The following is a 17,043-nucleotide window of genomic DNA, read 5'->3' as shown; positions in this document are numbered from 1 at the left end:
CTTTTTCCAGTGCATCTGTGGATGTTTGATATCGGTTCAGCCTGTCTTTTCTGTTGGCAGTTTCTAGAGAATTTGATAGCTACTCTCAAACATGTATCAACAAAACTTTTCATATCTGCGTACAGCCATCCATTTTACTTTCCAGAAAAATGATTTTCACCCACCCCCAGCACAGATGTTGCAACACACGCACACCCTGCCACATTCTTCTTAAAGTCATTCCCAGCTGTTGCTTTGTTCCATATGAGAGATTATTTTTTGGAAGCAAGAGTCTCCTGCTTCCAGAGATTGTTTCATCCACCCAAAAGCGTGTCTAAAGAATTTACACTTAGTGGATACTCAGAATTATATGAAAAAGGCATCTCTTGCTGCTCCAGCCTAATTTTCAGCTTTTAAGCAGAATGTACTTTTCTGTTTTCAAAGCAGGTAGATTTATCATCATATAAGATCAATGTTAGTGGGAGGATTGCTGGTTGTTGTTATATTCTTAGGCCTAGTAGCAGCTTATCTGCTTGTACAAGAAAGATCTTACACTTTTATGTTACTCCCAATGTGCATATTGGCATGTGTAAATGAAGCACTAGCAAAACTACAAATTTACATAACTAAGAATTATGAAATAAAGGTGCTTGAGTCCTTTCCAGGAAAAGGTGATGTTTAAAAATGCTTTTTATAGATGATCATTGCTGTCACACAGAAGAGCATTCCTTAACACTGTGTGCACATGATGTATTTTTACATGTTTTATCAAATATGGACAAGTGGGTTCAGGTCTCTCAGAATCTTGGAATGCTGTATTTGTACTCTGGCCCATTACCCAGATCCTTTGTTCTTCAGAGTTGGGGCTATGCTTTATTTTGGAATGGATCTACAAAACAATAGAGCAAGACACGCATAGACCTCTGGCTGCTGTCACAGTAGCCTGTAACTCTGGCAATGTAACTTTAGGAACTCTCCTTTGATAAAATCACAAGTTTCTCAAATTCAGCCTGTTCTTGTTTCTATGGCCCTGGGAAAGCTAATAGTGAAATGGTTCTTGAGTAATGTTTCTCAACCTTGGCAACATTTAAGATGTCTGGACTCCTAGAATTCCCTAGCCAGCATGCTGGTTGGGGAATTCTGGGAATTGAAATTCAGATATCTGAAGAGTTGCTAAGGTTGAGAAATACTGTTCTAGAGGATAACATGGGAAAATGGACAGATGTTTATTTGGTGACCTATGGAACATACGTTGCTTATGCAAATTGGAGAGCCAAGTTAGTATAGTGGTTAAAGGCACTGGACTAGAAACTAGCAGACCGAGTTCTATTCCTGCCTTAGACACAAGGCCAGCTGGACCTTGTCAGCCCTTCCTAACCACTTCCAAAAATGATGTCAAACCAACTATGTGGACTTGTCTCCATAGTCACCAGGAGTCAAGACTGACTCAAAGGTAGTAAGAAATGCAAATCATGCAGTTTCTTATAGGAATTGAACAGAGAATTGACACTCAGATTTTTTCCTGGGGTCTCTTTTAAGATCTTTAGCAATTTCTTACCCATTTGGCTGCACAGAATGAAAATACCTCAAGTATTTAAGGTATGTATCTCAATGGTTTATACCATATTATAGTGATGCATTCCTTAAAAAATATTTTGGGGAAAGATGTATCAGTAACTTGCAGATACCTTGTGGAGTCCTTGGTGCTCTCTGAGCTTGGTTGCTTGACTGCAGACATTTCATCCCCCAACTAGGTAACATCATCAGTGCTAGTAAGTGTGGGGTTTGCTCCCTGGTTTTTTATACAGTAGATTGCCCTGCCAGTGTTTGTGGGGGTGTGGTTTTCTCCTTGGTTTGTTGTTGTTAAGTCGTGTCCGACTCTTCGTGACCCCATGAACCATATTGCGCCAGGCCTTCCTGTCCTTCACTGCCTCCCTGAGTTTGCTCAGTTTCATGCTCATTGCTTCAGTGATGCTATCTAACCATCTCATCCTCTGCCGTCCTCTTCTCCTTTTGCCTTCAATCTTTCCCAGCATCAGGGTCTTCTCCAAAGAGATCTCTCTTCGCATTAGGTGACCAAAATATCTGAGCTTGAGCTTCATTATCGATCCTTCCAATGAGCAATCAGGGTTGATTTCCTTTAAGATTGACTGGTTTGACCTCCTAGCAGTCCAGGGGACTCTCAAGAGTCTTCTCCAGCACCACAGTTCAAAGGCATCAATTCTTCGGCGCTCAGCCTTCTTTATGGTCCAGCTCTCACAGCCATACATTACTACTGGAAAAACCATAGCTTTGACTATGCGGATCTTTGTTGGCAAGGTGACGTCTCTGCTTTTTAATATGCTATCTAGGCTTGCCATAGCTTTCCTCCCAAGGAGCATCTTTTAATTTCATGGCTGCAGTTTCCGTCTGCGGTGATCTTGGAGCCCAAATAAATGAAGTCTGTTACTGCTTCCATTTCTACCCCTTCTATTTGCCAGGAATTGATGGGTCCAGATGCCATGATCTTAGTTTTTTTAATGTTGAGTTTCAAGCCAGCTTTTGCACTCTCCTCTTTCACCCTCATCAAGAGGCTCTTTAGTTCTTCTTCACTTTCTGCCATTAGGGTGGTATCGTCCGCATATCTGAGGTTGTTGATGATTCTCCCTGCAATCTTAATTCCGGCTTGTGATTCTTCCAGCCTGGCATTTCTCATGATGTACTCTGCATATAGGTTAAATAAGCAGGGTAACAGTATACAGCCTTGTCGTATACCTTTCCCTATTTTGAACCAATCGGTTGTTCCATGACCGGTTCTAACTGTTGCTTCTTGGCCCGCATAGAGATTTCTCAGGAGACAGGTACGGGTAGTTCCTTGATTATTGTTTTCTACTTGTTTGTCTGGTGTTAATCCCTGCTTTGAGCATGAAACCGAGCAAACTCAGGGAGGCAGTGAAGGACAGGAAGGCCTGGCGCAATATGGTTCATGGGGTCACGAAGAGTCGGACACGACTTAACTGAACAACAAATCCCTGCTTATCTGGGTGTAGGCTGCTGGAAAAGATGTGTTCTGGTCTTTTCGTTTCCTTCTTAGCTTATTGTCTCTTTTAAACGGTGTGTAAATGTGGTTTACTTCTATTTGTCTATTGATGGCTGATGTGCCTGAGTGCCAATTCTTTTCTATTGGTACAGATTCCTTGATTTAATGCATAAAATGCCTCTCAACAGGACTGCAGCACTTTGGATTAAAAGGCAATTAGCTGCTCAGTTACTTGCAGGTGCCCTTGTGCAGCAGTGCCTATCTGCAACTCCCTAAAGCAGCCACATCTTTTCCTGGTATCACATGGGTGACCTCTGCAGCTACTGGGTGATCCTGCAAAAATATGTAATTGGTTTAAAGAATTGCAGACAGCCCAAATGGAGCCACCTCGTGCCTTTTGAATTAAGTTACTACACAGCTCTACTAAAAGCCCATTTCCTATATTTTCCCATGGAAAATAAACACAAGTTCATGGTAATGGGGCTATGAAAAGATGAGTTAGCCAACTTCAGGCCTTTCTGGAGCACTCAAATGTGAAAGCCAAAACTGCTTTCCATTACAGGTAGTCCTCAACTTATGACCATTTGTTTTACAACCATTTGAAGTTACACCAGTGCTGAAAAAGTGACTCACAACTGGTCCTCGCCCCTATGACCACTGCAGCGTCCTTGCAGTCATGAAATCAAAATTTGGGTGCTTGGCAACCAACATGTATTTGCGATGGGTGCACTGTCCCAGGGTCACATGATTGCCATTTGCAGGCTTCCAAGGGGGTTTCTGACAAAAAAAGTCAATGGGTGAAGCCAGATGCACTTAATGACCACACAATTCACTTAATGACCATGGCAAAAAGGTCGTAAAATTGGGCACAACTCTCTTAATGATGGCATTGCTTAATGACAGAAGTTCCGATCCCGGTCATAAGTCAAGGACTACCTGTACTTTAAAAGATTTGGCACCCACTTTGACAGATCATGACTCTCTGCCCCATCTGTTGATTGTTCCACAACTCCTGGCAAAGGGCAGCTCTGTTCTTGGTGCATATATTTAAATAATACCTCCTCAAAGGTCAGAGTTCTCAGATTTGCCAGAGGCACATGTGCGATCTAACGTTCGCTTAAACAATGGGGCTGGGATATGCTTAAGCTAAGCAATACAAGCACTTTGCTTTGCAGACTGGCAGATTGGCAAAATGCCTCAGGTTCAAGAGAGGGCTTGGAGTATACTCTGACATTTCACTGATAGGGGCCAGTGCTTCAAGCACCCACCCAAACACACAACTGGAAACTGAATGCAAGCCAGATGCTGCTCCACTTGTTCCAGAGGGCTACATTTCAGATTCACACATGCTCTGCCATGCGCCACGTTGGACTTGTAAGTGAAATTTCATTCAGCAGAAAGACTGTAGCTCCATGGCAGACCATAAGCCTCACATCAATGCCGAGCTACAACCAATAAGCTAAACATAAGGCGAGTCCCTCTAGCTTCTTTAACCATGGTCCCAGCATCTCCTCCTAGCCCTACATGCTCAGAGCCTCCCTCCCTTTCACTGCAGCCCCCATGTGCAGGCACGCATCACACAGCAGAATATGGAAAGGCTTGTTGGCTGTGGTTTGGTGTAGGCTATGAATATTGCAATAGCAGGAGGAAATCGGAGAAATGTGCACTGATTGCCTTGCACAAGCAGAACAACATTCCACTTGTCCAAAGTGCCTTTGGATAAAGCATCCTTTATTCTTGCTTCCTCATACATTTTTGTGTGCTGTTTTCATACAAACTTAAATTGCTGTTCACTGATAATGTATGCCATCCTGAGCAGAGGACTATATAAATAGTAATAAATAGATTAAATAGATAAATAACAAATTAGATGACACAGTGGTAGAGAAGCCCACCGTCAAATCTTTGCTCTGCCTCAAAGCCTGTAAATCAATTTTGGACAAATAGCTTTATTTCAGCCTACCCAACAAGTTTCCCCTGAGGACATAAATTCACTAGCTGCTTGCAGTTGTTTTCAGATAACAACTAGATGCAATGCACAGTGGTGCGTGATATCACTTCAAGGCCCTCTTTTCCACGCTGGGCTCATGCTTCGGTGCGAGAAGAGCCGTCTGCCTCAGATCTGGTGGTGAGCCTGGAAAAAACCCGCCTCTTGTTGACGTCCTGCTGCTACTGCCTGTAAGTGACTGGGGGAAGCAGCTCATAGGACCTTGAAGGGGCTGGCAGGCCTGACAGCGGAGTCCCTTTCTCTGGCTTGCTCAGAAGGCCTCCCATCTCCTCTTACCCTTAAAGGCTTATTCAGACACGAAAGCGGGAGGAGGTATGAGTCCAGCAGCCGTCACACGTCGCTCGCTTACCAGGAAGTTGAAGGTGGCACAAGCATTAGGCTGCGAAACCAAGGAGATGAGAAATAAGGCACGCATGGCAGGGGACCTGGGTCCAAGTTCAAAGCCAACAAGGAAGGATGCACCCGAACAAAAGGAATCAGCGTGGAGAAAAAGATGAGAATCTATTTGTGTTGCTGATCCATGCTTTGGCAAATCACTGTGTCAATACATATGGAGGAAAAAGAACAATGCAAATTCCATTGCAAAAGGGCAAAGGCATTACTGCCAAGGTTCCTGGGGTGGGAACATATGATCCGAGCAAAGACTTATGGAGATAAAAATAAACTATATATGTATTTCTGTGCACTTAAAAAAAAAAAAATCATGAGGACTAGAAGCATTCAGAATGCTAAACCAGAATGCTAAGCATACCAAACACGACAGCAGGCAGTGAGGTTTCATGCTGCGTGTCCCATCCGTTTTTTATATTTTGAGGTTTCAAGCAACCACATGAAATCTGAGGCCAGAAGAAGATAACTCCTACTGTGCTGTTTTCTCGCCTAATTTTTCTTCCTATCTGCTTCTTCCTGTCCCCACAGCACCATCTCTTACCGTGTTTTGTACTTCTACAGCAATCCCACGTTGCTGCAAACACTTCAGGACAGCAGGATCCAGCCACTCTACTCTCGCACCCGTTCCCAGGACCACAATTTCTAGGACAACCAACAGAGGAAGGTAGGGAAGAAGGACAGTGAGATTAAATTCCCTCCTTAAGACCAAAACTAACAAAAAACCCTAAAACCCAGCCCAAGACACAGCGTTATTTTGTACCTATCTTGGGCTCCAGCATGTGGAACAGAGCAAGGCTCCCCGGAATAATGTCTTTATGTGTACCAACCTGGAAAATGAGACAGAATAACAAAAGACAAACTCTTCCAATAGTGAATATATAGCATAACAAAGAGCCTTCACACAAAAGACTTTGGATCTAACAGCTTTTCCCAAACCCGGAAGCCTATACAGGTAGTCCTCACTTAATGACAATAGGGACTGGAAAATTGGTTAAGTGGGGTGGTTGTTAAGTGAGGCATCGCGTGACCCAACCTGATTTTATGACCATTTTATGATGGTTGTTAAGCAAATCACCACAGTTGTTAAGCAAATCCAACTTCTCCAATGGATATTTTTTGCTGGAATTCGCTTAACAACCACAGCAATTCGCTTAACGACTGTTGTAAAAAAGGTCACAAATCACAATCACGTGACTGCAGGGGGTGGTGTGACGGTTCGCAACAATTCTAAGTGCAAGTACAGGTTGTAAAGCACTTTTTCTGAGGCCATCGTAACTTCAAACCATTGTTAAATGAACAGTCATTAAGCAAGGACTACTTGTAGATGGACTACATGATCTCTGAGGATGAGTGGGAGTTGCAATCTAATACTCTGAGGGAGTAGCAGGTTGGGAAAGACTAGCCTGATTTTTTATGCGTTCAGGAACCTTCATTTTCATTATTTTTGGATGGGTGCTCTTCTCCACTGAGCAACATGCCCACACATAAAACAGACAGTGAAGGATCCCTAAGTCATTTATTCTAACCTCTTGCCCTAAAACAAAATTATCCAGTCTCCAAACCATCCTCAGTAGATGCCTTCCTGCCCACTCCTGCTGTCCAGCAAGAGCTGGTTGTTTTGACGCAGTAGGATTGTGGCTGCATTCCAATGGCATTGTGAATTAAAGGACCAGGTTCCAAATCCCAGCCCTAGCAGAAAATAGATGGTTTTAGACATTATTCTTAACTTCAGTCACCTGTAAGATGTTGAACACTTGTTGCATGGATCAGAGAGATGAACAGATGTAAACCTCTTTGAATACACTCACACTATATACATGGTATATCAATTATGGGGTTCTGTAAAAACTGCCCCAAGATCTATCATCCTTGATCAACAGCTGGGTCTTTGCTTCTCTATTAAAATTAGTAATGCTGAGAAAAGCTCAGCAGGTCTACTTTTTCTCACTTGCTTACAGGGAAGAAGTTGCCCTTCTGGAATTTTTCAGAGAGCCTGTTTAGCACTAACAGGCAGTAGAGCTCATGATCTGAAGATCCTAGGCTTACTCCTGAGAAGATGGATTGACTGATTATGTGCCATCTAGTCATTTTTTAAATTTTTTAAAAATAATAATTTTATTAGAGTTTACAAATATAAAAATAAAAGACTAATACAAACTAAAGAAGATATAAAAAGAAAAAAGAAAAAGAATTCCCAAGTTTGGACCAGATGGGTAACCGGCTTGTTACTATAAATGTTTTGAGATTGATCTTTTACAACCTTTACAAAATATGATGAATTCTGTTTTTCAGAGGGGAAAGATGCCAGAGAGCTAGAAAGAGGCTAATATAGCATTAATACCTAAGGAGGGACAAGATTTGACTTTAACAAGAAACTATCGCCCGGTATCATTATTGAATAAGAAGTTGTTTACAATGACTTTGTGAGAGGTTGAAAATAATTTTACAAGAATTTATTCATGAGGATTAGTGTGGATTTTTACCTAAAAGACAGGATAAAGGATAATATAAGAAATGTGTTGGACATTTTGGAATACTTGGAGCAATATAATGAAAAACCAGCCACATTGATTTTCTTAGATGCAGAGAAGGCCTTTGACAATTTGAACTGGGCTTTCCTGTTTAATGTTTTGGAAGATACAAATTTTGGAGATAATTTTATTAAATGGGTAATATTGATGTACACTTTATAGAAAACACAAATAATTGTCAATTAAGATCTAACAAAACCCTGTGAAATACAAAAAGGGACAAGACAAGGGGTGCCCACTGTTTCCTCTTCTGTTTATTTTAGTTCTTGAAATATTGAATAGAGATATTAGACAAGATGAGATAATTGTGGGAATAAAGATTAAAAAGAAAAGTTATAAATTAAGGGCATTTGCTGATGACTCGGTGTTGGTTTTGGAGGATCCACTAAAGGGAACTGAAACATTAATGAGAAAATTAAAAGAATTTGGTACATTAGCAGGTTTTAAAATTAACAATCAGAAAACAAAGATGTTAACCAAAAAAAAAAAATGAAAATAGAGGATCAAGAAAACAGGTTTTAAGATTGAGAAAAAAGTAAAATATTTTGGTATCACTATGACAAATATGAATTGCATGTTCTTTTAAAATAATTATGTTAAGACATGGAATTAAGTTAAAGAAGATATGTTAAGATGGGAGAAATTACAATTGTCATTATTGGAGAGAATTTCTGTGATAAAGATAAATGTCTTGCCTAGAATGATGTTTTTGTTTCAGACAATACCTGTTTTGGCAACTGATGCACCATTTAAACAGTGACAAACAGATATATCTAAGTTTGTATGCCAAGGGAATTGAATATAAGGTGTTACAAGATATAAAGGAAAGAGAAGGACTGGGTTTACCTGAGTTGAAACTGTATTTTGCAGCTTATTGTTTGGTTTGGATGAAATAGTGGGTGTTGCTGAGAAATAGAAGACTTTTAGAGTTAGAAGGACATGACAGATTTTAAAAATCATTATGTTAGACGTGCTATATTGAGAATATGGAATAGATACAAATCCAGGCTGTGCCCAAAAACACCTTTGTGGCTCTCAGCAAAAGCAGCATTTTAGAGACAAGAAATAATTGGCAAATACAAATGGTTAACATACTGTGAGATACTAGAAATCTCTCAAGGGGAATATAAAATAAAATCAAGAGAAGAAACTGATGGCAGAGGGACATAGTTGTCAATGGTTTTCTTATTTATAGTTATCAAAAAGGTTTAAATAAAATAATGTATGGTATTGAACACTGTAAGACTGATTTTGAAACACAATTGTGTACAAATGATGAACATGTGATTGCTAAAATATATAAACTTTACTGAAATTTGGAACAGAAGAACAAGTTAAGGAATGTATGATAGAGTGGGCTAAAATTTTTGGTTATAATGAAAATATGTGGTTGAAAGGACTGAAAGTTACACTATGTTATAATCTTAAAGAGCATTTTCATAAAATGATGTACTGTTGGTATATGACACCAGAAAAAATATCCAGAATGTATAAAGGTACTTCAAATTCATGTTGGAAATGTGAACAAGAAAGGGTCATTTTATCATGCTTGGTGGATGTGCAAAAAAGCTAGAAAATTTTGGGTTCAAATACATACAGTGATTCAGAGGATTTTAAAGATTAACATTCTACTGAAACCAGAACTTTTCCTTTTGGGATTGATGGATAAGCAGTTGGAAAAAAATCAGGGAACATTGTTTTTATATATGATAACTGCAGCGAGATTATTGTACACACAAAGATTTGGCAATACCTATGACAGAGGAGCGGCTGAAGATGATAGAACTTGAAATGGCCAAACTGACTTGTTTGATTAGAGAAAAGACAATGTTTATTGGTGACTGGAAACCCTTACAGACTTTTTGCACAAAAAAGAAAAAAATGAACTTATGATTTATGGTTTTGATGATTAGACAGGATAGATTATAGAAAGAAGAGAGTCATGATATAACTTGAAAGAGAGATCAATTTATAATTGTACTTATAACTGCCATAAAGAAGACTGGAAGCCACTTCTTTACATCTTTTTTCTTTTTCTATTTTTCTGCTACTCTTTTTCTTTTTGCACCTTTAGTTTTCTTTCATTTTTTTCCTTTCTCTCTTTTCTTTTTAACTCTATTTTAGTCTGTATTAGTCTTATTCTTGTGTTTAACATTTTCAATAAAATTATATATGAATTTTTTTTTCTAGCATTTGGGTCCAAAAATGTAATATAAATCCTAGGCAGCAGAATTAATGTTGGGACAAGAGTAGGGAAGGAGAAAAACCTGCCTGGTTTACACTATAATAATGCAGGTACTTAATGACACATTTTTAAACTATTATGACAACCAGCACTCAATTATTCCTTGAAATTCTCCAAAAATGTTGTGGTATAGCTTCCCAATCAAAATATGCGTACATTGATAAAAATGCTATACAATAATATTCTATTACAAACTATTACACATAAAACTATATATGGAAAAGCATGTATTAAAATACATTTAAGTTTCTATTAAAAACCTTATTCTACATGAATCACAAACTGGCATGTACAGGTGGTTCTCGTTAAATGACCACTCATTCAGTAACCATTCAAACTTGTGATGGTGCTGAATAAGTGGTAGTTATGACCGGTCCTAGAAGTTCTCACTATTGCAGAGCCCTCACAGTCATGTGATAGCAATCCGGGTGCTCAGCAGCCAGCCCAGATTTCAGAGCGTCGCAGCATCCTGCTGTCATGCGATCACGATTTCCGACGTTCCCTGCCGGCTTCCCACAAGCAAAGTGTGGAAAGTCAGAAGTCATGGTGAAGCCTGCAGGAAGTCGGAAGTCATGTTCGTGTGAGATCCTTGCTTAATGACGGTAACCAGGGACTGCTGACACTGCTGTCGCTAAATGGCACAGTCACGTGACATTGCACTTTACGACCACATTGCTTACAAATCGAAATTCCGGTCCAATTACTGTCATTAAGCGAGGACTACCTATAAATGAAATCAAGGAAAAATATATTAAAACTAGAAAATGTATATCTCCTGAAGTGAACAGATTCATATACGGTATCCCTATTAAGGAACTGAAAAGCCTACACTCTCACATTCCACTGCAGGATGGCTTGTGGCAAAATAGCACAAGGGCCTATCACCATGGTCCCATTGATGGTGAAACCATGATTTGTGTATCCTTCAATAAATAGGATGTCTGGCGATTCTCTTTCCAAGTGATGGACTGTTGTTTTCTGGAGGAGCTCATCATCAGAAGGTGTGAGGCGATGACTTCGCTGAGGCTGCCTGAAACTGAGAAGACAGAGAGAACATGAGGTAATGGCGGCTGGCCTGACCACTAAGTCAAAATGGCAGTTAACAAGCTTGTGCTGCAATCTTACCTCCTGATACACAAACCTCTCTAACCGAATGGAGTCCCCAGGGGCTGCCACCTGGGGCTGCCCCCAACCCAAAAGGGAGAGCGTCCCAGGGACAGACAGTGCGGGAACCTCCAGAGGTTGATTAGAGAACTGTGCATGACGGGGAAGTGAAATTGTGGGCCAATGTGAAAACACAGGAGTTAAATTACAGTAGGCAGAAGATTACTGCCTTGTTCTCTATTTTAACCCAGAATAATACACATCCCTCTCTTGGAGAGGGAGGGAGCAGCATCCTCAGAGGAAACACCAAGTTGAAAAAGTAACTTGGGGGGGATTCCATAAGCAGGGAACTTCCTCCAGCAACCCAATGAAAACTTGCATCTCAGTGGCACAAGACAGAGTATTTGTGTGGGCTTAGAGCCGGGGCAGGTAGGAGAATGGCGTGCCCATCCTGGAAGAGGAGCTGATGAAAGCTTTGAAGAAGAGCACTCTACACTTGTGGCTCTAATCTTTTTGGCCTGCTGAGCATGTTAAAGTCTGGAGAACAGGTTGTGGGCACTTATGCAAAATGGCTACAGCAGGGCTCGCCCATCGACAGAATGGCAGCCCCGGAGAGCAGAAACAACTACAAACCATGGCTTTAGGATGCTATCTGTCATCCCTTTAGCCCCCACCCCCCACCCCCAATCTCTGCTTCCCACCATTTCTTTTCTAAGCAGCTGAGCATGTTTGCAAGTAAACCGCTGGACTACAGCCACCCATAATTATAATGCTGTTGTTGTTTTTAAGAAAGCTTATGGGGCCATGGCATTCTTGAAAGTAAAGATGATGTTGGCACTTTTCTTTGCAGGATGCCAGGTTCCCTTTTTTTTTTTTTAAATTAAAACCCTCTTTTTAACAATGTAAAAAATCAGAGGATGCTCACAGGCATATATACCCTTATCTGCCACTTTGGATATTCCAAGCTTGACCCACTGCAAAACTTTGTCGCAGAACATGTACAGTTGAAGTTCCAAATCCATACAGCAGGCATAGAAAAAGAGGGGGCGAAGGATAAATATAGCAAGAAGGCCAAACTGGGTTAATGATCAACATTTCCCTATTAACAAATGCTGATGAAAGATCCTTGGCTGGCCATTTCAATTTATATTTCTGGAGTTCTGCTGGGGTTTCACTACACATTTTTCTCCTTCCTATAGGAGGTCAAGTCATTGGACAAATATTCACGATTTCATGCAAATATGGTTTTTATGAGATAAATGCTTTGGGCAGAATGGCACAACTAAATAGTGTCGGCATTCTCCCTTCTGTAAGGTTCAACCATCCTTGTTGATACTGCTGCTTTCTCAGTGGGTTTAAGGCTCATGAAACAGGCCACGCTAAAGACCTGTCATTACAAACGGCCCTGAAAAGTGCGCGGGTTCAAAATAAAGTCTCCCCCCTTGAACACCCCCTTCCAGCTGAGGAAGAGGAGCGCGCCTTTTCCTTCACGTCGGACGACCCCGCGCCCCCCCAGGCAACGGATCTCCCGCACCGAATTCCGTCGAAGCCCAGGCTCCAGCGGGATTTGCAAATCCAGCCAGACGGTCCCCGTGCAACTCGCCAAGCCACCTCCAAACCCGTCGAGTTCTTTTTTTCGTGCACCTCGTCACAGAAAAAGGACTTCATTCCTCTTTCGAGGCAAGCCCCTACTTTCTTCACGGACTTCACGGACACGTGCATAGGGTTTTCTCAGCCGCAGCACGGACACGTGCCCTCCCGCCTTCTCTGGAGCGGCTTCTTCGCCTTCCCGGGACGGCACCGGCATTTCCAGGCGGCCCCTACCCAAGTCCGGCTTGCTCAGCTTCAGCCAAGGCCAGCTGGGAGCCGCGCCCCGCGGCCACCCGCAGCCCCGGGCATTTCTGCGCCCGTGCAGCTGCAGCAGCTCCGGGTTCTCCGAGCTCGAGCCCCTTCCTGGGTGCGAAGGGGCGGCGGGCGCTTTTCGCCTGCACCCCCACTGGGTGGGGGGCAGCCCCCTCGCGCACTTACCTGCGGGAGTAAACGGGCCTCGCTCTCCAGCCCAGGGCCGAGCGGAGCAACGCGAGGGCGGCCATGAGAGCGAAGGGAGGAGCTAGCAGCGCCTTGCCTAGGAGAGCCGCCCGCGCCCTCTAGCGGCCGTCGGTGGGAAGACGCGCAGTTGCCAACCGCGCCGTTTCGTCCCGCCGGGCGCCCTTATTGCCAGCGTGCAGGTGGCAGTGCTGTCAAGGCTGATATCCAATATGCGCGGAGGGCACTGGGTTGGAGAAGGCCACTCTGGTCCCTTTCTTTTAATAATTACTTGGGTCGTGGCTTCCAGTCCCCAAAGCAGGCCTTCTATTCCGGATTCGTTCAGAATAGTGGTTGAGAACTGGGGTATTCAGATCCGAAATAGGTTCTAATAGTGCCCACCTCACACTAGTTTTGTTGATGTTGATTATGTGCCATCAAGTCATATGCAGCTCCTAGTGTCAGCCTTGCAAAGTAGTCCAGATAAGAAGCACGCCCAGGAGTATTAGCTCTATCTTTATTGTATGGTTAACAGAATCTTGCAAGCCTGAAAGTACATCTCTCCCCGCTCGCCTTTACAGTCCAAGAAAGCAGGGAGGGTCCCTTCTGAGATGTTTGCTATGCCCCCTTCCTTCCGCAGGCTCAGCTGCCTCTTATCTGACCATTGCCTGGTCTGTGACTCTTCCTCCTGTCTCCCAAGGTCATTCCCACATACAATTACACCTACTGACCACAAAGATAGATTTTCTCCATGACAATCTGTCCCTAGCCTGGTCTTTCGAGTCTTCCAATGGCGCATTTATCGCCAATGTAGCTGAATCCATTCACCTAGCTGCTTATCATCCTTTCCTTCCCTTTCCTTCCACATTTCCCATCATTACAGCCTTCTCCAGAGAGCTGGGTCTTCGTAGAATGTCTCCAAAGTAGGATAATTTGAGCCTGGTTATTTCTGCCTGGAGTGAGAACTCTGGGTTGATTTGTTTGATGATCCATCGGTTTGTTTTCTTGTCTGTCCATGGTATTCTCAGGAGTCTTCTCCAACACACTAATTTTAACCCATCTTAATCCCATTTTAGCTTCAAAGGCACAAGAGGCACTCTTCCCCAGCCACACACAATTGGGTTTCTGTCCTCAAGAGCAGTGTTCCTCAACCTTGGCAGCTTGAAGATGTGTGGACTTCAATTCCCAGAATTCCCCAGCTTGCTGGCTAGGGAATTCTGGGAGTTGAAGTCCACACATCTTCAAGCTGCCAAAGTTGAAGAACACTGCTCAAGAGGACCCTGATCCTGGTCATCACCCAACAGTGGCAACCTAAGAAGCTAAAGAGAAGGGAGCCTTCAGATGTACACACTGGATCTTTAGAGAGACAGATTAATGTCAGAATTTAAATAGTCTTGAGAATATATCTTAGGTGGTCCCCGCTGCCTCTTTACAGTGTGATCTGGAGCAGTAATTTATTTTTCAACAAGTTCTTATATTATTTCCTTTTTCTGGAGGCTCAAAGGTAAAACTAAATTTCACCTAAACTAGTATTTTCAATATCTTGATTCCTAATCCACTAAGCAGAAATGTCTCCCTCAAGCACCTAAATTAATTCTCACCCAAGGTTTCTTCCTTGGGCTACCACTAGATGGAGCTGGGTTTTATTAGTAAGGAAACATTAAATGTTGATAGTTCTGCATCTAAAGGGAAAGAAAACAAAAGACTACAGTAATTTCAGATAGGTTTGGGCTGGTTTACAGCTCTTGAAGTGCTGGGGACTTAACAACTAATGGTACCACTTAAATGCCTGGAAAAACATGGATATAACTAAGTGGAAGCCAGTGAGAGCCATTGCAAAATGCTTCCGCTTAGTTGTATCTCTTGTTTATTTATAGCAGGAAGGGACAAAAGTCTCATGGCAAAGGCACTCATTTTCAGCAGCACAATTTTGCCCTTTAATCCCTCAAACCCTTCCCCATCATGCCAATTAACTGAACAGAATGACCTTGCCAGCCACCTATGTATACGTGGCATATATGAATTTATTTTTAAAATATACTATGGCATTTTCCAGTGCTTTCAGAATAGATTGAAACCACAAAGGATTTTTTTTTTTAAAAAATACAGCAATAGAATGAATTCAAAATATAAAATCAAACAAATTAACCAAGAAAATAATCCAAGGAAAATCATCTCTCCAAAGGGAAATAGACACCCAGATGAAAAACAGTCAGGCATTTTTCATTTGTAAGAGGAAGTCATTCACTATGTTTCATCATACTGTTTGTTTTACTTATTTATTAAATATAAACACTCAGTTATTATTTTGTACCAAGGAGCTGAGGGATATACGTAGCTTGCTGCTCTGCTGTGTAATCCTTACAGCAGACGTCAAAAATGTGTTAGGTTAGGAAATGGTAATTAGCAAGTTTCCCTGTTCCATTATTCAGATCTCCTCCAAACTGGGGTCCCCTGGATAAGTGGGACCTAGAATTTCTCACATCTTAGAGGCATTGGCCTAGAAAAGGCTTTCTAACCAGGATACCATGCCATTAAAGGTCTACCTATTTTGTTCTGATACAGACACTAACTTCACACAGATGATGAATGACATATGCTGTATTCTTATATTAATTCCGTTTTTGCTTCTCCAGTTCCAGAAGTTGTCTAATTCATTATACAACATTTTTCCAAATATATTCTTTATTCACTTCTCATGAGATGAACTTTCAGGCTTTGCTTGAAAGTCTGGTTTTTGGAGGAGGTGACTTGTGACAAACTGGCTATTATGTCTCAGCATCACTAATGTCCCCTACAGTGGGAAAACATCGATCCTATAAGTATCTTACAATAAACTACAGGCCGAGTTCAAAATGTTGGTTCTGCCTTTCTGATGGAGCAACTTACATTTTTGCATATGTAAACTGCAATTACTGATGGAGACTCACGCAAAGCCAGCCCTAATTTGAAGGACAAGGTTTCTGCTAAGCAAAAACCATTGGTAGGGCTGCTTTTAAGTGAAGGCTGCCTGTTTGCAAGTCATGTCCATCTTAATCCTTATTAATTTGAGGTGAGTTTAGTTAATTGTCCTCTGAACAGACTCTCTTAATTGTCCTAGCATCACATTACGTATATTCCTGGAGAAGGTGGATTGGGAGCAAATTATTCTTCCTTTTTTACCCTTCTCTCTTTAATAGTCCTATTTCACACTTAAAAACAAATGGGGAAAAAAATCTGAAAGATAACCAGCAATTAAAGTCTTGTCTACTCCCCTGGGGGTAATTAAGAAGCTACGTATCAGTAATCCTCCAGCCATAAACAATGAGATGAAATCTAAGGCCAGGACTTAATGATGGAAAGGCCCTTTGCCGAATGTATTTTTGAATAAACATTAGACAAGTCTTGGCCACGGGGAAAGATGTGGCAGGATAATGTAGCTTTATATTAAGTACTCTTTAGAATCTTAGTTTCAGTTCAGTCTGTGGGGAACTGCAGTAAAGTGATTTCTCAACAGCCCCTGTGTGGAAACCACCTTTTTCAGACCAGAGGAAGACCAGAACGGCCAACGGGTACTGCCCATCATTGTTGGCGGGGGCGGGGGGGGGGGAGTTGGCTGAAGGCTGCAATGGGCTGGGTTGTGATTTTTTGGCTTTTCAGCCCAGGTTTCAAGGGGAATTTGGGGGTTTCTTTGCCTTTACTCTGTGAAACCTATTTTAGATAATTTTCCTTGCAAAAATCTTTTCGGCAATTGTGCTCTGTC

At 41.9% G+C, this 17,043-nt stretch overlaps 1 protein-coding gene across 2 annotated transcripts; it reads right to left on the bottom strand.

Moving 5' to 3' along the window:
• Positions 1–4,927: 4,927 nt before the first annotated feature.
• On the bottom strand, positions 4,928–13,414 carry NDUFAF3 (NADH:ubiquinone oxidoreductase complex assembly factor 3). Of its 2 annotated transcripts, XM_025168649.2 has the most exons (6): positions 13,305–13,414; positions 11,010–11,208; positions 6,157–6,223; positions 5,938–6,038; positions 5,283–5,385; positions 4,928–5,132 (listed from the first exon to the last, which is right to left on the bottom strand). In XM_025168649.2, the coding sequence occupies exons 1-5, from the start codon at positions 13,367–13,369 to the stop codon at positions 5,293–5,295; spliced, it is 525 nt and encodes a 174-aa protein (XP_025024417.1). In that variant the 5' UTR covers positions 13,370–13,414; the 3' UTR covers positions 4,928–5,132; positions 5,283–5,292. The 2 variants fall into 2 exon arrangements, with proteins under 2 accessions (XP_025024417.1, XP_007431445.1); XM_007431383.3 differs by having other exon boundaries at positions 4,928–5,385.
• Positions 13,415–17,043: the final 3,629 nt, after the last annotated feature.

Source organism: Python bivittatus, unplaced genomic scaffold (genome assembly GCF_059951505.1).
Source record: "Python bivittatus isolate LINGU-HERP-01145 unplaced genomic scaffold, Pbiv_v1 ctg000080_np1212, whole genome shotgun sequence".
Lineage (NCBI taxonomy): Eukaryota > Metazoa > Chordata > Lepidosauria > Squamata > Pythonidae > Python > Python bivittatus.
Note: the sequence above shows the minus strand (reverse complement) of the source record. Positions and strands in the feature narration are given on the sequence as shown.

Excerpts from the sequence above, each read along its gene's own strand:
- NDUFAF3 (XM_007431383.3), bottom strand. The coding sequence starts at position 13,369 with ATGGCCGCCCTCGCGTTGCTCCGCTCGGCCCTGGGCTGGAGAGCGAGG. Across the intron at positions 6,039-6,156 it reads CATGCTGGAGCCCAAGATAG|AAATTGTGGTCCTGGGAACG; the intron begins GTACAAAATAAC and ends TGGTTGTCCTAG. Across the intron at positions 5,386-5,937 it reads CTGTAGAAGTACAAAACACG|CCTAATGCTTGTGCCACCTT; the intron begins GTAAGAGATGGT and ends TTGGTTTCGCAG.